Source organism: Capricornis sumatraensis, chromosome 23 (assembly GCF_032405125.1).
Source record: "Capricornis sumatraensis isolate serow.1 chromosome 23, serow.2, whole genome shotgun sequence".
NCBI classification, from domain to species: domain Eukaryota; kingdom Metazoa; phylum Chordata; class Mammalia; order Artiodactyla; family Bovidae; genus Capricornis; species Capricornis sumatraensis.
In genome coordinates, this window is record NC_091091.1 from 33735001 (window position 1) to 33758275 (window position 23275).

General features: G+C 46.1%; 1 protein-coding gene across 17 annotated transcripts in view; it reads left to right on the forward strand.

Annotated features, from left to right (window-relative positions):
* Positions 1-23275, forward strand: part of TCF7L2 (transcription factor 7 like 2) — a 199629-nt gene that overhangs the window by 159047 nt on the left and 17307 nt on the right. For 14 of the 17 annotated variants that reach the window (XM_068961280.1, XM_068961281.1, XM_068961282.1 and 11 more), the window contains 3 exons: positions 13526-13658; positions 16149-16251; positions 18253-18339. In XM_068961280.1, coding sequence (XP_068817381.1) covers positions 13526-13658; positions 16149-16251; positions 18253-18339 — 323 coding nt within the window. The remainder of the gene's footprint in view (positions 1-13525; positions 13659-16148; positions 16252-18252; positions 18340-23275) is intronic. The other 3 variants (XM_068961291.1, XM_068961293.1, XM_068961295.1) reach the window with 1 other exon arrangement.

The window sequence follows — 23275 nt, forward strand, 5'->3', positions numbered from 1 at the left end:
CAAGACCCAGTTCCTCTCACCTCCATCTCAAACTTCTTTATCTAAAACAATGTAAACAGAACTTTGTTGCTGATGTGGAAGAGAACCGTGGGATGTAAATGGGCTGTCCCTTCTGTTCTGAGTTTATTTCTTCTCCACGTTATTGTTAATTGCATGCTGAAAGGAAAGGGTCCTGGGTTTTTGTGTGTGTGTGTTTTTTTTTTTTTTTTTTTGGTGAGGTGAGGAGAAAAGAAGCATTTGGGAAAGTTTACCAAAAAAATCCCACAGAACTTTGCAGCCTTTTTTTTTTTTTTAATGGAAATGCTCTAAGCGTGGATGTACTTCTGACAAATCGGGGTGCCTAGGGGACCGACTGGGAACAGTCGGACAGTGGGACAGCATATTTCCGGGAGCATTCTCTTAGGAGGGGTTAGTTTGAAGAAATTCATGAGATTTCCGTGTCCTTTTGAAGGAGGAGGAGGTCTGTCTGGAATGTGTTGGCTCCTCTTGCTGTTTCCATTTTCCTTGTCTTTTGAGAAAGCCAGAAAATATATTTCTAGTCCAAGTTGCCCATCCTGTTTGCTGCACTTTATAAGTTATTGTTGCTGAATGATTGGGAGCTGTCCATCAGCGGGAAAGGAACTTGCAGTTTACTTAAGAAATTGCGTGTGTGACAAAGGCAGCTGCCTAGTGTGGTGGTCCGCGTGAATAGAGGGAGGGGAGGCAATTAGGGGGCTGTGTGGTTGGGGCTTTTTACTTGTCAAACTGGAGCCTCATTGCTTTTGTTACCGCCATGTAAAGGGAAATGGCAGGGTTTTGTTTTGGTATTAAGGGCCTTAAAGCTTACTGCCTGACACTTCCACAGGAAGGCCGAATAAAGTCCAGAAACAGGGGCCACGGAGCAGTATTTTAAAAAAGAAGGAGAGAAAAATTAAGAATCCTCACTTTTTTGTTACCTTGAAGCCCTTCCAGTCCTTGTGGGTTTTTTTGTGGAAGGGGACATTGTGCGGCGGTAGAAGTTTCGAGGGGTACCAACTTGTCTGGTATAGTAACAGATTGCTTAAAGACCGACATCAGGAGAAACAGCCCTGTGGGTTTGCAGATAAGCAGCTGGACAGTCGAGTCGGTAAATTAAAAACATCTCCTGTATGTTAGGTGTCCCGCGCCAGAAGAAACGGTATCTTTGCCACCGGTCTTGCTTGAAGCAGTACGGTGCCGGCCGGGACCCCATGTGGCGGCCGGGGTGTTTTCTTACCTGCATGCAAATCGGAGTTGTGTGTTTGCTTTTGAAGAGGGTGAAAAGATTTCACACTTGGGGAGGGGAAGGACTGGAAAGGCGCTCTGGGTGAGTGGTGTCCTCTGCAACTTTCTTCTGTCTTTAACCCCTCCTGGAGCCGACACCCTCCCCTAGTCCCCTCCTTCATGGAAAAGAGGATGATTTCAGGCCTGTGATGCCTGGGTCTCTCAACTCCAATTAAGTTAAACCCACACACATGTTCCCCGTCCTGGATCCTAGGAGAGACCCGGGAAAAGTAAGTCGGGTTGGGGGGACTCAGGGATTGCCTTTTTTCTCCTTCTCCTCTCTTCCCTCTCTCTCATTTTGGGGAGAAAGCTCACAGAACTTACAGTCAGAAAGCCAGTGAGCGTTCAGACTCCTGGAATGCCAGTGAACGCGGGAAGCTTCCGTTCTTCTGCTTCCAGAGAGGTCAACTGGAAAATCTTAAGAGGCTCAGTCTCTTGCTCTGGAAGGAAAAGAGGGGTGTGTATGTGTGTCAGGCAAGGCCGTACCAAGTGTCACTGCTGTATCACTGACAAGAAAGTGCACTTTCCTCTCCCCATCCCCCAACCCATGGCAGCCCTCTCCCTAAGAAATCTGTTTTGAGGGATTTGACAATCTTGTAGATAAAGTGCCTGCCTTCTGCCTTCGGTTGATCATTTTCCCTCATGGCTGACCGTAATTTCTTAGCTACTCTTAGCGGTGGCTCTGGCCCCGCTGCCCAAGGTAACGGGTGAGGGAGGGGGGACTCTGTTTAGAGCCCGAGCTGGCTGGGGAAATGGGCCTCCCCCTTCCTTCAAGGATTTTGCCAGTGGTACAGGGTAGAAACTGGGAGGAATTTCTTTTCATTAATTTTTAAAAAATTTAATCTGTAACCAGTCGAACTAGATGATTTGGTTTCTTTTTGTTTGTTTTTGCTTTTTTTTTTTTGGTTTCAGAGGGATGTGTGTGGAGAGGGAAGAATTAACCAAATAACTGCAGGCATCGTGAGCAAGAACTTGGGGAGCATTTTGAGTGTCCCAGGGCAGAAATTGGGAGCCATCTCCATCTTTTAAGATGCATTTTTTAAGCTCTTTAAAATGAAAGGGAGAAAGGGAGGGGAAGCTGGGAGGAAGAAGAAAAGTCAGAAAAGCAATAAGGGAGGAGAAAAAAAAGCTGGCCCAGTCCCATCTTGAAGGTACAGAGAAAGTTTTTTTTTGAGGTGGAGAGAAAGAAAACCAAAGCTATTATGGACCCTAGGAATACCGTCTTAGTGGGAGTGGAAGATCTGAGTGGGAAGGGAGGTGCGGGGGCCTCTGGGCTCACTCTCTTCCACCAGTTGGGCGGTTGGCACCTCAATTTGAATTGCTGGGTGAGTAGTGGGGTGTGTGTGTGTGTGTGTGTGTGTGTGTGTGTGTGTGTGCTCATGTCCTTGCTTATATATAGTCTTGACCATTAAACCGTTGTGCTTGGGTGTTTTTTTTTTTTGATTCAGACAGTGGGAAGGAAAACCAAGACAAGAGTAAATGGTCAACTCAAGCTATTCTCTCTCACTATGTACTTTTCATAGCGGTTTTTTGGGGAAGCCAGGGAAAGATTAAAAAAAAAAAGATGGGGAGTAGAGAAAGCTTGACTTTTATCACCATCCTTATGATTCTATAGCAATGCAGACCCAGCTCCCCAAGTGCAAGTGAGCTATAATCTGGAAAAGGGTGGTGGGATGGATTTGGGATTTCTTCTAATAAATAATAGCCCCCCCGGCCCCCGCCCAGTTTCACCACCAGGGTGGGCTTCACTGGGAGAAAGAGAAGGAAAAATGATGTGCTCTCATGGAAGAGCATACTTTGGAAGCTTGAAACATTTTTGAACAATAAGGCTTTTCCAGTAGCAGGGCTTGTGTAAACTGTGTATTTTGGTTTCATATTTAATACTAACTTTGTGTTGCTCTGTCTTTGGTTGTATTTATTTTCAATCTCCAAATTTAGATGCTGCCAGCCTTTTAGGGCTCCAGTCTTGCTTGTGGTATTTGTATTTTGTAAATGTAATATAAAATGTGTTTTGGAAATGTGAGCAAAGACTGATGACAGCTTATTGCGCTGTTAATGATCAGGGAGAAGGCCCCTTTGCAGTACCTATTTGGGGCTTAGAATACTTGATACTCTGTTCAACTCTTAGGTCAAATCCTTTGCCACAAGCTGTAAGGGCATTCTCTTGGAGGTGATTCCTTACTTGTCTTAATTATTGCTTTTTGTTATTAATTTTTATTGTTGTCGAACGGCCAAAGAAACATTGGCAGTGGTCAGTCAACTCTTAGGTCTGATATTTGGGGGAAGAAGGAGTGAAATATACTAGAGACTGTAAGAGTCCTTACGTTTTAAAAATCATGAATTAAAATCCTCTGTGTCATGTTGAACTATCAAAGTGGTGGGTAGTTCTCTAGTTGAACATGAAGGGATGTGTGTCTTGGTTTCCCTTTCTGGTTCCGTGCAACTTTCCAGCTCAGTGTATGGTGGTGTAAACTGTCAAGAATTGTGGGGAGAAGAGTGCAGGCTGGCACTGCAAATGTATAAATTGTCTTGCCACAAATTTCCAGATTCCTGAAAGGTTCCAGACCTTTGTTTACTCAAATTACTAGGGTTACTTCATAGCAGTCCTGCTGTGTTGGTATGGGGAAGCCTCTATTCTTCATGGCTTATGGGAAGGGAGTTCCTTTGAAAGGGTAAATTCCTGACTCTGATGATACAGATATTATGATCTTTGTATTATCACAACAGGCTGCTGCCTCCGTACTTTCTGGAAGCAACAGAGCCTGCAACCTTATATTTTTAAGGAAACCTCCCCTCTGTGGTTTGGGGATGGTGGGGGGCCTGGCTGAGCTATGTCATGGAATTCTTTCCTTCTGCAATATTTTGGAATGTGATGAAATCCTGACATGCCGTCCAGATTACATACTTCTGCACACATTTGAAGGCTTTTTTTTTTGTAAGTGAACTTTGCCTGGGTCATTCCCTTGTTACCTTAAACTTTCGACAGCTGCAGTCAGAGAGGGTGGTGCTGTGTCCTTCTCACTACAGTGTAGCTCCGTGTCCTTCTACGTGTATCGTTTATGGAGGCTACAGATGTCCGTGGAAGAATGCCTGTGTTTGGGACACTAACAGGGCAGAACAGAGCAGAACAGTCGCATTTTGCATTTGAATTCGTCTTCCCTGTAGTCTGGTTTTGCTGGGTTCCTGCTAATTCCGAGTTTGGGTCATTTGTATCTATGGGGTCACATGAAAATGTCTATCCCACCTCTCAGTTCATCTGTTTGTTATTAGGGAAAAATTTACCTGCTCTCTGAAGGTGACTGTTTCTTGAGCTCTTATCAGACTCATGTAACAGGTATGGCTTTCAAATACCGCCTAGATTGGAAAGTTAGGCACAGCGTGTTTAAGAAACACTAAAGACATTTTTATATAGCTGGGCATTGTAAATTAGAAAGGTGGTATCAAATTTTGTTCACTGCTTCTTACTTTAAATTCCCAGGATGTAATAACCATTATGTACTTAAAATTTATTCGAAATCAAAATTGGTGATTTCCTTTCCATCCTATTTAGGAATCCTTAGATTTGGGGTGGTTGTGTTTTGGGGGAGATGGTCTGGAAATCATTATTTTTAAAAAAGTTGTTTTGAATTTGAGCTTTTGGATTTCTTCATTTGGAATAGGTTAGTTTTATCCCTGGCTCTGTTTTGAAAATTGACTCTCCTAGAAACAGCTGTACCCTCTTACCCAAGTCCCAAACATTCCCTGCAAACTCGGACTTAACAAGATTGATTATGCTAACACTAATCATTTAATGCCCAAGTAGTAGAAAAATATCTTGCTGGCTGGAGGGTGGAGGTTGCAAATTCCTGGGAAATTACTTCAGGGTGAAGTGGTTGGTCCTTCATCTCTGAGACCTGGTGGAGGGTTAGGACTGTCAGAGGGCCCCCTTGCACTGCTCTGCACACCACCCTCCCCTCGCCTCCACCCTCCGGGATGATGTGGCAAGATACTGAAGGTAGGCAGGAGTCAGGAAGAAAACCCTGGGAACTCAGTGGTCAGGGACAAGCCTGGACTGGGTAGGCCAAGGCATAAGCTTCCAAGTGCTTTAAAGGTTAGCTGGGGGAAGCACAATGCGATGCTTTCTTTTTATTGGAGAATAAATGTGAGTGAGTGGAAATAAATTCTGTTTAATGAACTTAACTGGAAGTAATTGTTCAAGAGTCTGTGAACGCACAGGTTTCCTGGGTCGGGCCTTGACTGCAACATTCCCAAAGCCAGGCAGCTGGACCACATCTCTATTTTCAAGGTTTAAATGTTCCCCTTCGTGTGCTCACTCCCCATCCTGACACCTCAGTCCCCCGCCTCCCCTCCCCTCCTCCTTTTGGGTGACTGAGACATGGTCATTAAGAAGAGCTGGATTTGGCCCCCTAGACCCTTAATGCTCAGCAGTCTGGTTATAATACTTGCTATGTTGTTGTTATAGAAGGGGCAAAAAAACCAAAAACAACAACAACAACAAAACTCACCCAAAAAAAGGCCAAGGGCTCAGGATGGTTTGTGTTAGTTTTATGTATATTCATGTGTGTGTGAGAATTTGGATGAAAATTGGCTGCACATTTACCCTCTCCCTGCCTGCCCTGTTCAATCATTTCCCTGCTCGAAGAATTTTAATGCTTGTGTGAGTGCGGGAGGAACTGTGAGTCGGCAGAATTTCGTAGATGGCTGGGGGAATCTTCTCTCTCCTTCTTCTTTCTGTCTAAATGGATCTGATTCCAGAGAAAGAAGAGGGGAAGGGGGAAGAAAAAGTCAGCCATTGATAGTTCACAAAACCAACAACATCCTGAGTGTCAGACTCTGGCGCTAGTAGGAGCTATAACTTTGCAGCCTTGTGGGCGCATGACTCAGGCCAAGCGGTGCATGGTGGGTACCACAGTTGCAGAGTCGTGTTTCTTTTCTGCATCTTCCAGGCAGACCTCTTTTCTCTGAACCACCTCATTTCTTCAACAAAACTCAAACCCTGTGCAGCTTTCTTGGTTTTACCATTTCCAACTGGCAGTGCTATAGCCATCCATAGAAGTCTGATCCCCAGGAAACAATGCCCTCTTGGCCCAGGTTGGGGGGGGTGGTGGCACAGAGCCTTAGGCAGAGAGGAGCAGCACCCAACCGTGAACAGCCCCTGCACCTGGGGGAGGCGGGGAGACCCTTGATGGCTGGGCACAGGGTCACAGCGAAGGTGGGAAACAGCCCTTTCGGCCCCAGCCCCAGTGGAGGGCCGCCCACCACCTTTCCCTTCTGTGCATGCGTGTGTGCCTGCAGGAGGGTTACAGGATAGAGTAGTGAGATGCTCAGCAGGTAAGTCTGGCTGTGACCGCAGGCCTGGTTCCAGGGCACTCCCTGACGTCATCATCTCAGCACTGAAGTGGCTGTTGAATGTTGGTACGATGGGTTGTTAAGGCAGGAAGACTACCATCGCTGACCCTTCCACTCTGGATCATAGCCCCCCCGAAACAGGACTAGTTGAATCACGGGGTGGGGTGGGGGCCGGTGGTTGATAAGGAAGAAACAGCGCTTCTTTGTCCCAACCTCTCCTGCCCATCAGCGCTCCATGGCCCCAGTGACATGCAGTGCCTGTTCCTGTTTTGCTAGGTGCCATTGGCCTTGGTACAGCCATAGGAAGCAGTGTCCGGGAAAAATGTATCAAGATGAGCCATAAACCCATTAAGAAAAACAAACAAACCAGTAAACAGAGCCTGAAGTGTGTTCCTTCCTGATGCTGATTTCAGACCCTGGGAGGGCCGGTCATCTAAGACCCCGAAGACCCTCCCTACCCACCCCAGGGAGGGGAGAAGGCTGACAAGTGCTCCTCTGTGCTGCTTTTGTTTTATTGTGCTGGGCTCCTAAAGGCACTTTCTGGCCCCATTTTTCTTGTGCAGAAAGGGAGAGCCATAGGGGAGTATTGAAGAGGAGGGCCGGCTGCCCGAGAGGCCAGGGCCAGCAATGGCTCTATTTGTTTTCAACGTCTGTTGATTAATAGGTTGCGAGGTGAATGGCGAGCTTTCATTCCCTTTGGGTTCCCCACAGTTAGGGAAGGTGGAGGGGTTGGGGTGAGCGGAGGGCCTAAATCACCCTCTCACTTGCTGGGTTCCCCATCTCGAGCGGCATTCAGTGGACGGGTGTGTGGGCGCGATGAGGGTGGCAGGGCCGAGTTGCAGAACACCGGGATTAAGGGTTCTCCAGGGGTCAAAGGTCAGCCACAGGGGGCGCCCCCTCCCCTTCCCCCCCCCCCCCCCCCACTGCAGTGGGATGAATACTTCGGGTGGAAAGGCTTTGTGCACTCTGAGGTCTGTTAAAGGACCCTTTCTTTCTAATTTAACCATTCAGTGCTCAAAATCCAGAGAGCTAGATGAAGGGAACCGGCAAGAAATGAGTCACAGCCATGCCTCCAGGTAGAAAACAGAAAGCCTCCAGGATTTAAAGTCACAGGAAGATTTTGATTCCTTTTAAATAGTTACTATTTACCTCATAAGTTCGGGTTTTAAGCTGACTTTTCCTTTTCTGCTGGGACTGACCACGCCTGTCTCCTGATGTCACTTGTGTCTGTATTTGAGAAGCAGAAATATCCCCACTGAATGTTTCACACCCCTCCCTCTATAAGCAGCCACATGGTATGAAAATCCCTACTAAAAATGCTTCGTGCTCCGTGGCAAGGGCGTGCCTGACTAAGGCGGAGAGCCCTGAGCTTACTCCTAATTGGGAGTTCGGGGGAGCACTGTGTGCCGAACTGGTCTGGGTTCCAGAGTGTCCTCTTGTGATCCTGAATCATCTGTATCCGGTGGGGGAGGTCGGCCCAGGCTGCGTTTGTTGGGTGCAGTTCATGACCTCCACCTGGCAGTCAGCCCCATCCAAGGCCCATGTCTGCAGACTCAGCAGCAGAAGGTGGGCCTGGGACCCGTGTCTTCACCTGCTGGGTGGAACTGGTAACAAATGCAGCTGCCGTGTAGGTTTGTGAGGACTGAATAGTCTGTCGCAGTCAACACATGGGCTGGGGCTCCCTTAGTGTGGCAGCCGCGAGCTGCGCTGCTGTGAGCCGGAGAGGCCTCAGTGAGATGGTCGTCTCAACAAGGGGTCCAGAGCGGCCCTTTGGGTGAGTTTCAGGCATTGCTAGTGCTGGTGCGTATGAGCAGCTGTGGCCTCACTCCCTGAACTTCCATTCTATGAATGTTTTATGAATGTTTGCTGGTTGTTGTTTTTTTTTTTTCTGGCTCACAGATTCCTAGTGCTCGTCATATTCGTTAAGGCTTAAGCTCTCCAGGCAGCCTCCCATGATTGCCATTCTCTCAACCTTGATCTTTAGTTAGCTGTCCCTGAAGGGGATGATTTCGTGCAAATGCATGGCTAGTTTCGAAGACATATTTAATATTTAGATAAAACACTTAACCTAAGAGGCACCTGGTTTTATGTTATGGTTGTTTGTCTTGAACACTGGACTCTGTAAAAAGAGGGAGGAGATATGTTTTTCAGCTTGTTTACCCCACCAGCACTCCCAGCATACAGCGTGGCTTTGATTTAGATTTCCCAGATGCACTTCTGGAAGGTTTTCTATCGTCCTCCACAAAAGGAACTTTTCACATCCGACTTTTCTTAGGGTGGTACGGTTTTGAACACAGTCTGTAAAGACCTCCTTAAAGAAGTAGGGACAGCACTGGAGGAACTGGGTATCATGTCACATTCATCCCCAAGGCCTTAAACTGCAAAGAATTATTTCTAGTGATGATTTCATTATAGCAATTATAACCCAGTTCCATTAGGACCAAATGACTTGGAAAATCCACAAAAACTTTTAAAACGGAGTTTTGCCTCTTTATACTGTGTCTAGCATATAGTGGTACTCTTAACACATTCAGCTAAAGAGCTCTAAAAGGGTTTGCTGGAAAACCAAAGCTTCTCATTAAAAAAAAAAAAAGGAAAACTATTTTCATTAAAAAAAATAAAGTGGGAGCTGGTCGTAGAGAAGGGGGAAGTCTAAGGGAACTTTCCCTGTGTGGGTGGTGGTTCTGTGTATCATTTGTATCAGCTTCTGCTTCAAGGCCTTACCCTTAATTCTTGAAGGACCTTGGTCATCTCCAACTATTCTTATTTAACTTCCAACTCTTCTGTGACAGTGTTATTTATTAGCATAATCAAGGGATGGTTTTTCTCAAATGACATAAGTAACTATATGCGTGGACTAAGTGTTGCATTGTCAAGAAAGGCGTGCACCTGAGGAAAAGGCCACAAAACACCCCTGTGCTCTTGCCCTGCCACGCACGTCTTAGCCTTTGCAGTAAGGAGTGCGGGCTATGGCTGCCTTGCCCCCTGTGAATTTAATTAGAAGAGACTGGAAGGGTAGCGAACGTGACCTTCACTGAGCCCTCATCGTTAGCACTGGACTGTATTTCTTATTTTTCAAAGCTTCTTTGCCTTACGTGTGTGGATGTGTGAGGCACTGGGCTAATACACACTTCCCAAGCATGATCTCTAGATTTTCACAACAACCCTCTTAGGTAGACCTAGTTCTCACCGGGAGTTTGCACAGAAATGAAGGCTTGCGAGAGGTTACACAGCTGGATTGAAATAGGATTTAAACGCGGGTCTTCCTGGAATGTTCTCACTTCACTCTTGGTCACCGTGTTCAAGCCAATGGGCTTGAAAACCGATTTTTTTTTCCCCCCAAAAGACACTTGTAATAAGGTATTAGACTAGATGGTTACTGAAGGCTTCCCCTGCCCCCAGCTCTGTTCTGTGATGTTGAGTAGACTCCATTTAAGAGCACTGCCATTTGAATGAAATGAATCTGGGAGACTGGCTCTGTTGCAGTTTATAAAGTGTACTCACCACTCACACAGGCTGAGCAATACAGGGGACGCAAAGGTCTACAAGACACCGTCTTTGTCCTTCAGGGACTTAGCTATGGTAGGACCAGGGAAGGTGCCTCATGATCCCAGCAGTGGACATAGTATGGTGTAGACAGAAAGGATTGTGGCTATCTGAGGCTGGAGAGACACGGGCGTTTTCCAGAACATCCTCCCATCATAAAAGCAGTCCAGGTATAGGCAGGTTCAGTGCGAGTGGCAGTTAGACCCTGGTCTCTGCACACACGGCTGCATTCCCTCTACCTTGTTTAGGAACCACCCAACATGTAAAGACTGTATTGTTTCTAGGGACCTGCCTAGTATGTAGTCGTATCAGAGAAGAGCTCCATGTCCCAGTAGCCGTCTCCCTCCCCACCCCCAAAGCCAGGCAGCAGTTAAAACGTCATATCTCTTCACTCCTTTCTGCCCCCCCCCCCCCACCCATACTAAAGAGTTTTGAACGAATAGGAAAAAACTAGTTGGCTTGCAGACTCAGGTGTACAAAATAATATGATAGTGATGCTGGGCATAACACGTGTCCAGCTTTTGTTGGAATCCTCTTCTCATGCATGTGTCTAACTGGAAGAGGGAGAATTAATTTTTCTCACACATCCGTGAACTTCACTATTGCTGAAACGCTATCTTCATCCTTCGATGCACAAGTAGAGAGAGAGGGTTTCCCCTGCATTTCTTGCCTGGAAGATAGTCATGGAATTTGTGCTTCTGAACTGCAAAATGGAACGGTGCCATCCTTCGAACAGCTTCACCCAAAGAATAAAAATAACAGTAAACCAGCATTCCTGTGCTTACTGTGTCTCAGGTTTTATATTTAATACTAAGCCCTTCCCATGAATTCTTTCAGAACTAAGACTTGATCCATGATTAGGATTCAAGTCTCTTAACCTTTTGTGCTTGTATGGAACCTTCTGGTTCTCTGGTCTAGGGGTCATGGCTGAAAGGAAGAGGTGCCTGTGGCCCTCCATAGGCAGATCCAAGATGCCTGGGTCCTGAGCCCAGACCTACTGAATCAGGTCCCTGTGAAGCTTTCTTAGTAATAGGGACCCATGTTTGTGATAATCATCTTGAAAGATGCTTGACTCGGCAAGGCTGAGAAATACAAGTCTCACTGCTCTTCTCCCATCATAGACTTACACACTTGCTTTCTTCCATTGTTTTTGTGGCCCCGTTCCCTCAAAGTCCTTCAGCTCCTCAGGGACAGTGTCCCCTCCCCTGGCCTCTCTGTGGCTCTTCCCAGGGTCCCAGAGTTTCCCACAGTCACTCTAGACTGTCTGGGGCTGGTCTGCGTCCATTTCAGCAGTTGTGTATCTCTCCAGATAGAAAACTTCTAGAAGGCAGCAACTCTCATTTTCCTTTCCCCCTGAATTGTCTCCAGTCCATCTGATAGGTGTGCCCCTTGCTCTTTTCCATCTCCACCCCAGCACACAGTGGGAGCGTTTTCGTTGGGCAGTTTTCGAGTTGTCTGAGACAGAAATGGTTCCTGAAAACTCCTCAGTGCGTGTCTGTGAGACGCTGAGACGCTGGCCCTGGCCTTGGCGTGGCAGTCCTTCACTCTGCTCACTTTGGTCATGTCCAGACTTCCATGGCTGTTCCTGGGAAAGTGTCACTGGGTGCTTTGAATTTCGGTGTTCTGATTGCAGAATGGTAATTCACAGTACAAGGCTTCTGTGAGCCACTAGTTATATCTGTCTTTCTCTGAAAGTATCCAGTTGTTTGTAGGAATCATTAAGCCTGGCTCTTGGACATGTGACTTCTTTTTCTGGTTTTGGTTTTTTTCCGGGAGCATCTAGAAAGTGCGTATTTTCCTTTCCAAACATACCCATGGAAAAGTTAGAAGCACCTTTTAAAATGCCTCCCGCACAATTAACTGTGGTAAGAAGTACTCTTACTCTATCACACCCCTTCTTCACCTATTTTTATTTATTTTTTAAAAAGACAAGAAAAACATAAAGAGAATTAACTGCTTGGCGGTCCCTGAACTCAAGAGGCGCTAGTGGGCAGCACTGGAACCTTCCTTCTTTTCTTTTAATGCAACTCCTTTTCCTTGATGTTAATGCAAGTTGTGCCTTCCTAAAAGTAATAAAAGGAAATGAAGACACGTTCTAAAATGAAAGTTGACTCTAATCCATTCATCATCTAATACTAGCCTCTTTATCTTCTCTGGTACCTAATCTGGTTAAATGTCCCTGTTGTAGGATTTTAGTGAAAATCCTCTATTGGGAATAGGGTTTTTTGCAATTGGATTACTCTCGGTAAATGGCCCAGTAGTTCACTTGTTTCAGCTTAATTTTTTCTTTGTGATCTTGCTGGGCTAAGTTACAGCATCGCATGGGGAGGGGGAGGGATGGTTGAAAGAAGGGTAGGGGAAGGAATGGAGAATAATTTGGGCAGGTTTGATCATTGCAACTAGAAAAATCTTTAAGATGCTTTTCTTTTCTTTTTTAATCCTTCTTCTCTTCACCTGTCAACACTTCCCAAACATAAAAATTCCCTGTACGTTGTTTTCCAGAACTGCTTGTTTCTAAAATGTGTACACACCCTTTATTAGCCCAATTCATCATCATCTAGTTAATTTGTTAGCATTCCTGTGACTTCCTAATGAGATTCGTAATGAATCCAGGCTGCTGTAATCTGCATAAAATATGCAGGTGCTCGGCTGGCAGTTTAGAGCTTTCTGGTAAAGTTCACACTCCCAACCAGACCAGAGTGAGGCTTTTCATCCTTGCTGCCTGTGAAGGATTGTAGCTTGCCCACTGATTCTAAGGAGCCGGGAGGGGTTCAGAGCCTGGGGTGGTGGATGAGGTGGCTGGGATTAGGGCCCTGCCAGTTTCTTACAACGGAAGCCTTCCCCCGTGAAGCCTGCCTGCCTGCCTCCTGAAGGTCCCTCCCGTGGGGCCCTGGAGTGGGAGAGACCCCCACCTGCAGAAGCGCAGTAGGCCTGAGGGATTAAAGCCATCACTTCCGATTTACCTGCCAATGGGAAAAGTGCAGATTCTTGGGCTCTGTGATGGGGTGGTGGGGGGGTGGTGGTGGTGGTGGTGGAGAAGGCATTTTAAAAGCCAGGCTCAGTGGTGGGGGTGGGGTGGGGGTATAAAGACCAAGGTACACCTACCCAGAGAGCTGAATCATCACCCTCTGCCATTTTAGTACAGGGACCAGGGCCAGGCGGGGTTGACTGCACTTAAAGAATCCAGGTGGGAGGGTGTGGTTGGGGCTGCCCGGGTCGGGCTCCTGGGCCGCCCGTGACTGTGTCCTCTTCTGTGCTTATTAATCCAGGCGGGAGGGCGTGGTCGGGGCTGCCGGGTCGGGCTCCTGGGCCGCAGACCCGGCGTGACTGTGTCTTTCCCTCCCTGCAGTCGAACAAAGTGCCGGTTGTGCAGCACCCGCATCATGTCCACCCTCTCACGCCTCTTATCACATACAGCAATGAACACTTCACGCCGGGAAACCCACCTCCACACTTACCAGCTGACGTAGACCCCAAAACAGGTAGGATGCATGCTTGGGTGCAGAGAAGGGTGCTGGTCCCGGGACCACTGGAGGGCCTGCTGCGGTGGGCGGGGGCCAGGGGGTGGTTTGGGGACTTGGGCTGGGGGCAGTGGAGGGGCCCCTGTTCCTCTCCCACGTGTTGGCCAGGAACCTCTTTCGGGAAACCCGAGCCTGGTGACGGAGTGGATCTCTCCTCCCCTTTGGAGAAGTCCATTTTTAGTGCTCAGGTCTCTCCAGAGCTCCAGGTACCCCTGAGGGGCTCTCTTGGGAACCTTGCTATGAGTTCTGTTCTCAGGAGTGGCTATTCTCAGGAGTAGCTTATAACTCCAAGAACCTCAGACAGACTCGGAGGCAGTAATGGTTTTGGAGGCATCTCATGGACTCCTCCTCAGCTCCATGGGAGTTTAAGAGCCCTAACGGCATGGTTCCCTGAAGCCCCAGCTCCCTTGGTGGCTAAGGGACTATAGTCCCTTGGCAATGACTTGGTGCACCCTTGAGAGATCACATCACTGGGTTCTGCATTCTCTTTGCTGATGGGCTCTTCCTCCCCTGTAATATCCTGAGTCTTTATTCTCAAGCCCATTTTATAGACAGGAAAACCCAAGTCCAAGGTGGTTTCCTCATTGCATCAAGGAACAGCCATTAGGGTCTCAGGCAGAAGATGCCACATGGCTCCGTCCAGGTGCCTTTTCCCAGAAGTGGGGAGAGGAAGAAGGCGAGGTTACTTGTAGCTCCCCTGAAACAAGATTTAAGACAAACTGGGGTGGTCTTGGGAGAACAGCTAAGGCCAGGGTGTCTCTTTCCGGCCAGGCGATGCACTTGCTGGCGCTGGTTTCTCTTCTTAGCTGGTTAATTAGCAAGATGAATTCAGAATGGCTATTCCCTGTCATTTGGTCGGAAGGAATTGTTGGATGCTGGGCCGAGGTAGACTGCCTGTTCAGGCCATCTTTGCTGCCCCTGAATGAAGCCACACATTTGCTGGTTTTCAGCAGCCTCTGAGCCCCCTTTGTGCTCGTGGGGGACCGAGCCTGGCGCTGGGATGGCTGGAGGAGGCAGCCAGCCGGCCCCAGGCTCCACGAGTGAATGGCAGTTTCAACGTCTCATTTAAATAATGGTAGTACAGGGAATAGCTTTTAAATGGTTATCGTAAAACATATGATTAACGTCTGCGGACTGTTTACTTTTCCTCTGTGAACATTCTTTCAAGTGTGCGAGTGGCTTGGTGTAGGGTCCAAGCCCAGCTAATCTGTTTGGTTTTTGTAATAGAGAGAAAGCAGTGTCTGCATGAAAATGTCACCCAGGGAGGCTTAATTTACAGATTAAAAGCTTCCTGAACGAATTTTAAAAAAATGAAATAGTTTTCATCTGTGAACACACAGCTCATTCCCTTCAGTCCTGTTTTAATTCTGAGGAATTGTTCGTTTTGCTTTCCACTTGAGGGGTGTCGGTCGACTGCTCTGGGCCTGAATTGTTCCCAGCCCTCTTGATTTCTAAGAAACGAAGGATTTCTCAATTGCAGGATATGTGCCTATGGAGCTAATGGGTGTGTGGTGCATGGACCTTCAGAACTCACTCCGCAGCCTCATGGTCCAGCAGTACCCCATCCGCGGTGGCCTCTGCCCTCTAGAAAGCCAGGTTCTAGAGCCAAGTGTACCAGGCCTCCAGCATCTCCTGGTCTGGTCAGTTCAGATTCTTCCTTAGATACGGTGTCAAGGCATTGGTCGAGTTTCTCCTACAGCTCATCTTCAAGGCAGAGTTTGACAGATTTAAACAGTGGTAAAGAACCCGCCTGCCAGTGCAGGAGATGTGAGAGACACTGATTCAATCCCTGGGTTGGGAAGATCCCCTGGAGGAGGGAAATGGCAACCCACCCTGGACTTCCCATTTGCCTGGAAAGTCCCATGGACAGAAGAGCCTGGTGGGCTACAGTCCACAGGGTCGCAAAGTCGGACACGATTGAAGTGACTTAGCACAACGTTTTTAGATGTTAATTTTTAGAAGCTGATTTCTTTTTTAGAAGTAACCTTTCTAAAAGCTATAACTCAAAAAGTATTTTAGAAACCAGAGGAGTAACTCTCATGCAGGAAAGTCATTAGAATTAAAGAGAAGAGAATGACAAGTTGTGAAGACAAAGGAATCGAATATTACTCGATCCCCTACTAAGTGCCAGCCCCTTTAGATTTTTTTTTTTTTTCCAATTCAAATAATCACACCGATCCCATGAGGCAGAAATATCCAAGCCGGCATTTTCTAAGTCTGTATGTATTTAGCCAGTGTACGATCCATCTAGAAGAAGATGAATTTTTCAAGCTGGTGCAGAGGGATAATGAGATGAAACTTACCGACAAGTCTTAGGATCAGACTCATGGAAAACAGCTCATGCTAGGATTACAGAGGTGATGTCTCTCTTTATCCTCTCCCTGTTCCCATCACTTGATGGTTTCTCTTCCCTTCTCTCTCTTGCATCGAAATTGTGGCTTCTTCTTCCAGGAATCCCACGGCCTCCGCACCCTCCAGATATATCTCCGTACTACCCGCTGTCACCTGGCACCGTAGGACAAATCCCCCATCCGCTAGGATGGTTAGTACCACAGTAAGGAGTTCCATTTTTTAATTTCCTTTTTGTTTCTTACATGGGCATGCTTATTATTTATTCTGTGCATGTATGTGTGTGTGTGTGTGTGTGTGTGTGTGTCTTCAGAAGACAGGAGAGAGGAGGGAGGGCCATGGGTGGGGAGTTGTGGGGAAGATGCTTGCTGATCTGCCCAGTGGAAAAGCAGGCAAGTCAGTAGCCATTCAGATGGATGATATAAGAGAAAAGCTATTGATATTCAGCATTCTTAACCCATGGTCACCAAAGGCTCCAGGTTCTTCTCTGGGAACAAAGATACCCTTAAGGTACTTTGGGAATTGCAGAAGACTCTGAGGGCTTCTCTCCTGTGAGGCCTATCCTGCCCCTTCGGGTGGCAGCCCAAACTGGAGTCCTGTCATTGGACTGAGGCAGCAGAGGAGTGGGTTGGTTTTGAAATCAGGGAGTGGGAGTGGAAGGTCACAACCCCACCCCCCACCCCAACCGTCATTCCCAAGCTTGACAGCCACAGTGGAAATTTGCGTCTTTTGAGAAGCTCCATGTTCTCCAACCAGCATCTCTCTCTCAGAGTCTTTGCATGTTAAGTGGCTCACCAAATTCTGAGGGGAGGGAGTGTGGGGTCGTTGGAATCCTCACTACAGGGTACGGGGCCTTCCTGAGTATCAGCCCCAGGTCTTGGCAGCGCTCCACATCATCAAACTGCCTTTGACAGTTTGTCTTCCTATCACCTAGTCTTGCTTTTATAGCACCACCCATTAACCTTTCCCAGACAACTTTAACATGTATTTTAAAACCAGAGCAGAAAATCCTTTAACGTATAAGTATACTGTGTTTGTATTTGTGTGCATGCATGTGATATGTGCTTTATGATGGTGTGCTTTTGTGTATATCTTTCTTCATGTTTATCGGTGATCTCTACTATTTGAAAAACACAGGACAATTTGTTGAATCCTATCAGGAATACATCGTGGAAAAACTCTCAAGTTTGGGTCTTGGGGAAGTTAACCTTTCATGACCTTAAAGAAGATACATTTTCAAAGTGGTTCACCTCTTTTCCCCAGTTCCACCTTGATTTCTCCAGCTCAGCATATTCTACAATTTCTTTTTTTTTTTTTAAAGAAAAAAAAAAACTTGTATTACACAGTGGCTGTACCAAATACCAAGCCCAGGTGTAGTTTCAGTTTATTGTTTTGCTCCTGACTTTTATTAGGAAGGGTGGATGTGGATGGGAATGTGTGTCCTGTTTCTTCTTCAGTGGGTGGGGCTGTGCCTCCACTAGTCCTCAGTTATCAGTTGCCCCATTCAGCTGATGGGGAGATATTTGAAGGCTAGATAAAAAGGAATAGCCAACTCAGACAACCCTCTGTCAGGAAAAGTTGTGTGTCTTTCATGAGGATGCTATTTTGCATGTTGCTGTATTTTTTAATTATTGTAATGAGGTGTGATTGTCTATTGGTTACCCACAATTCTTCTTGGGGATTCTCCCCCCGGTAACTCTTGTCAACACTTGTTAATTTGACAAAAGGCTACAAATTAAGCTCTGTTAATTTAATGTTTTCTCACCGAGATCTAAATACCGAAAGAGGCCCAAAGCGCAACTGAAGTCCTTTGATTCACTGCACTTTATTTTGGTATAAATTTACATTCATTATTGTTTTCCTTTGGATGTGTAGCCCTCAATTAGTGTGATGGCTCCATTAAAGCAAGCGAGACTTCGCCTTTAATTATTACAACAAAACACCTAGTTTCAGCTTGGGGAGAGGGTCTCTATTGACATAAGCAAAGGTTATAAAATTTAATTAGCCATTCCTATCAGATTTATGGCATTCAAATTGTTCTGTGTTTCTTCCCTTTGATCCTTCCTGTACAATCCCCAAGATTTTTGTTCTGATCAAATGAGAATAAAGCTTACTGTGCAGAGAGAACTTTTCCTTTTTCTTCTTTTCCTTTTCCCCACCCCCACCCCCATTTGCACGTTCTCACCATGTACCCTGCTCTTTGTAGGCAAGGTCAGCCAGTGTACCCCATCACGACAGGAGGATTCCGTCACCCCTACCCCACAGCTCTGACTGTCAACGCTTCCATGTCCAGGTGAGTTCCAAGACCCAGCACCTTCAACCAAAGTCATGAGTCTCTTTTCAGAAAGTTCTCTGGATGCTCCCAGACCATCCAGGCAGGTCTGTTATGTGTAGGTCTAAGGGTGTAAGACCCATAGAGTGTTAGGCTTTTCTCCTAGAAAATCCTGAAAAAATTGCTCTGAATTTCCCAGGTAGGTGATGCCACAATTTTAAGGTTGAATTACTGAGTCAGTCTTTTTAAGAATTTAAGAAGGCAGGAAGAAATAATTAGGACGTGGGGAGCTTTTTAAAGTGTTATTTCTCTGTTGCCCTAAACCAGGGAAGAAAGGAAAGGGTGTAGGTAAGTTTATTATTGTATATACAAAGAAGAATTTAAGGGAGGGTTATTGGTCTTTGCAAAGCTCCAGGCTCTTAAGCAAAAAAAGAGCATCCCCCTCTCGCCCACCTGCCCAAACACATCTCTGTCTGAAGTAGCAATGTCCAGTAGAAATGGAAGGTGAGCCTTATATGTAGGGAATATACAAAGGGAATTTTAAGTTTTCTACTAGCCATATTTTTTAAAAGAAGAGAAAAGAAAACTCAGTTTTTAGTGATTGATTTTATTCAACCTAATTAGTCAAAATATCATTCTGACACATTATCACTGTAAGCAACTATTAATGAGTTCTTAACTTTTTGTATACTTAGTTTTGGAATCTGATGTATATTTAACACTTACAACACTTTTCAGTTTGGCCTGGACACATTTCAAGTACACAGTAGCCATATGTGGCTGATGGAGACCATATTGGCCTGTGTGGCTCTAAATTTTTTGAAGTTTAAAAAAAATCCTCCCTGGTGGCTCAGAGGGTAAAGCATCTGCTTGCATTGCGGGAGACCTGGGTTCGATCCCGGGGTCGGGAAGATGCCCTGGAGAAGTAAATGGCAACCCACTCCAGTATTCTTGCCTGGAAAATCCCATGGCTGGAGAAGCCTGGTAGGCTACAGTTGATGGGGTCGCAAAGGGTCAGACGCAACTGAGCGACTTCACTTTGACTGTGTATACGTTCACACAGGTCTTTAAGCATATAAATGTGTATAGAACACATACACATATACCCACATGTGTGTACCTAGATCTTTTTAATCCCCATGTTCTCTTTCCCCCCTTTCTAATTAATTCTGGCTAATTTTTCAGTGACTGCTCGTTTATTTACAAACTGGTTGGCAGCAGTATGTTTAAGTAGTCACTAATTGCTCCTAATGATAGTTTTATTTTCTGTTTATCTGATTTTCAGTCAAGTTAATTAAATCGGTGGAGGTTTAGACTTTCCTGATGGGCTGCAACAACAAATCCATTTTGAGGATGGCACCTAATTAAATTAGCATGTATTTACATGGCAGGGATGCCACCTCCCAGCCTCTTTCCCCAATCTCTGTAGCCAGCATGAGGACCCTAGACCAAAGGAAGGGTTGGAAAGACGGGCCACGATGCCTCTTTTCCTACTTAGGAAACAGTGATTTTGGTGGAGGAAAGAGTAAGAACCACACTCATGAAGAAGCATAAATTGTAGCATCTCTAACGTTTGTCATCACGCCATGGGTATTGTGCAGCCGTAAAGATCTGTTTCCCACCTGTGATAAATCCTGTCAGTTTCTAAGTCCACACCAGTATTGGTTAGGCGGGAAAATGCTTGTGTGTCCTCTTCTCTAGCAAGAAGAGGAAGGTTATTCTCATTAAGTAATGTTACCACAACCTCGGAAAGCCTGGGAACGAATAGGGAGTCTCCCAGGAGGGGAACTGCTCTTGAGCACCGTGGACCCATGGCTTACCTCCTCTGAACCAGCATTCCTCCGACGCGCTGGGCTGTTTTTCGTGTTTGTTTCTTCGGTGCGTTACAGAGGTTAAAAGCGGTGCAGTAATCGTAGGATAGGGATTGAGGTTAAGCTTATTGATTGAATTATCATTAGGAGGTTAGCCGATGATTTCTAGGTGGGCAGGGGGTGGAGGAGAGGAAGGGAACGGTGGGAGGGAAGGTTAGGGGGCTTGAGGTGCAGGGGGTAGGCGGCCGATTCCCCAGGTAGGCCTTATGAAAGGTAGCTAGTTAAAAAGCGTATACAGCAAATTAAATACATTATTGTGGTAATGGGGCGACAGAAGTATGGGTCTATTATACTTATGGCAGTTATAGGGAATGTAGGCAGCTTGCCCTGTTCCAGAACACCCTTTGATATTCATTCTCTTCAGCAGCGGGGCCAGGGCTTCTCAGAATTAAGTGATGGGTCATTATACTTTAAACACCATGGAGAAGCCTAGATTGGCAATTAAACAGCTCTTGCTGACACTCACTTGTGCCACCCTGTGACCCCCTTTAGATTGAGATGTTGGAGCTCCGGGCCCTCAGCCTGCTAAATTGGCGCAAGGCTCTTCTCCTGACGAGAGCGGGCTCTGAAATCTGCCGGCTTCAAAGGGAGCGAGATCATGTATAAACCATAATGTGGGTGCACCGTGGCTCACAAAAAATAAGGCAGGAAGAGATGAAATGTTACAAGTGCAAGGGGGGAAATGAGAGAATAATGACAAACCTAATGCAGCTCAAAGCAGGCTTGTTGCACAGGAAAATGCATCCCACTGCTTGTGCATAAAATCAAGGCCGGCAGATGACATCCAGTTAACAGAAACGTGTCAACAGTGAAGGAAAGCGCGAGTGGGGGAGGCAGAAGCCCCTGAGACAGCCAGAAACAAAAATTAGTTGTCCTTAACAAGTTAAGGTTCATCATTATATTCTGGCTTGGAGCCATGAAAGCAGACGGGGGGATATAATGAGCTGCTTAGAATTTTTAGGGTGTTTATTGCATTGCACGAAATAGTTGTCTGCAGAAAGGAATTTCTTACATGAAAGTATGTGTATATCCCATACACACACCCACACACACACACACACACTCACACGTGAGTCCCTTTCGCTGCCATACATTTCTCAGGTATAGGAATATGGGTGTGGGTATGTGAACTTGGAAGTATTTGGTCTTCATGGCTATGCTAGAAATGTTTCCCCACCCCAGAATGTACTCAGATTCGGGTGTCTCACTGTGGTGTTTGGTGCACACACACAGACACACACACACATGCATGCACACAGAGTGTTTTTTATCTCTCCCCCTTCTCTCTCTCTGTCTGTACACATATTCTCATTCAGCAGGAAGGGAATGTACGTATTTGAGGAATGTCAAGCCTTTAAAATTCACAGTAAAAGCTGCCACTCCAGCCACTGCTTCGCCCAAGGGCTTCAAAGAACACATGTTCTTAACTTACGTTTTCTCAGAGGTCTTCAGACTCTGGGAAGGAACAGGGTGTAACTTGGGAGCCCAAGTACCTCCCAAGCTTTGTTCTTTATTTTTTGTTGGGGGAGAGGGGATGGGAATGGAAGTTACTTTTTTTTCCCCTCAGTCTCTCTCTCTCTCAGGGTTTTTCTTTTCTTTTTTTTTTTTCTTTTTCTTGACACCCTAAGAGAACTCACATGACTCTTATTTTAAAAATCATGCTGTTGTTACCAAACTTTGTTAAATTTGTCAAGGCAGCTATGGGAGAAAGCCACATCAGGGTAGAAATTCCAAGTCAAATGCCCACTGTGATTGTGGGCCCTCTTCAAAAATCTGCATTATTTATTGGTAGTTTCTCTGTTCATCTGTGCAGAGTCAGTTAGGACTTTTAATTTTTCACCTTTCTTCTGATGAACATTTGCTACATTCTTTTGGTAAAATGAAAACTACTTAGGTTTCCAGTCCACATAGGAAAAGAACCTTGCAAATAAGTACAGGATCCTTGTGAACTAACTGTCGCAACAAAGTCTCATTAGCACCTCCAGTGACCAGCAGAATTGACTTCCTAAAGAGCAGGTGGTCCTTCCCTGGTTGCTATGTGGGGTGGCCATGGTTTGGATTTATGCTGAAGGCAGCAGTTGCTTGATCTGGGTTCCCCCTTCACCTAAACTTGCCTGATCTTGTCAGGGAAGAACCTGGGGGCTGCCCTTTTGTTTTCTTTGGGGGAATTGCCCCTTGTAATCCCTCATTCCACCTTTCTATACAGTAATGTACATTCCTTTAAGAGGGTGGTTCTTCTAACCGAGAACAAGTTGTGACTCCAGGTGTATCAGAAAAGACGAGAGCTATAGGTTGCATCCAGAGAAGGCAATGGCACCCCACTCCAGCACTCTTGCCTGGAAAATCCCGTGGGCGGAGGAGCCTTGTAGGCTGCAGTCCATGGGGTCGCTAAGAGTCGGACACGACTGAGCAACTTCACTTTCACTTTTCACTTTCCTGCATTGGAGAAGGAAATGGCAACCCACTCCAGTGTTCTCGCCTGGAGAATCCCAGGGATGGGGGAGCCTGGTGGGCTGCTGTCTGTGGGGTCGCACAGAGTCGGACACGACTGAAGCGACTTAGCAGCAGCAGTAGCATAGGTTGCATCCTGTTGTCAGTTTGGAGATAAACCAAGAGCATTTTAAAATTAGCTCTGAATGTTCTGGCTAGTTTGCATGGTTGAGAAATGCCAATTTACGGCTTAAACCATGTCCAAAATAACATGCCTGAAAGTAAACAGTGTTAGAGGAAAAACACAGACTATTCTTTTATTAATAATTCTGATCATTCTTTATAAGGTCTTCTAATGCATAGGCAGTATTTTAAGTAAAAGTAATTTAGGAACCCTAGAATTTTAGAGTGGGAAAGGATATACAAATCCCAGAATTCAAAGCTTCACTCAGGGGGGTTGTCTGTGTAAAATGCTCTTTTGGGGCCATCTCTGATACAAAGTTATTTAAAACATCCATGACGTATGTTGGGAACCAGATGGCAGTGATTTGGATTCCCCCCATCTTTCTGCCTCACTCTCTCCCATTACTGTCAAAACGATGGGACCATAGCAGCAAAAGAGAAATAAAAATTTTATTGCGTTCCCATCAACAGAA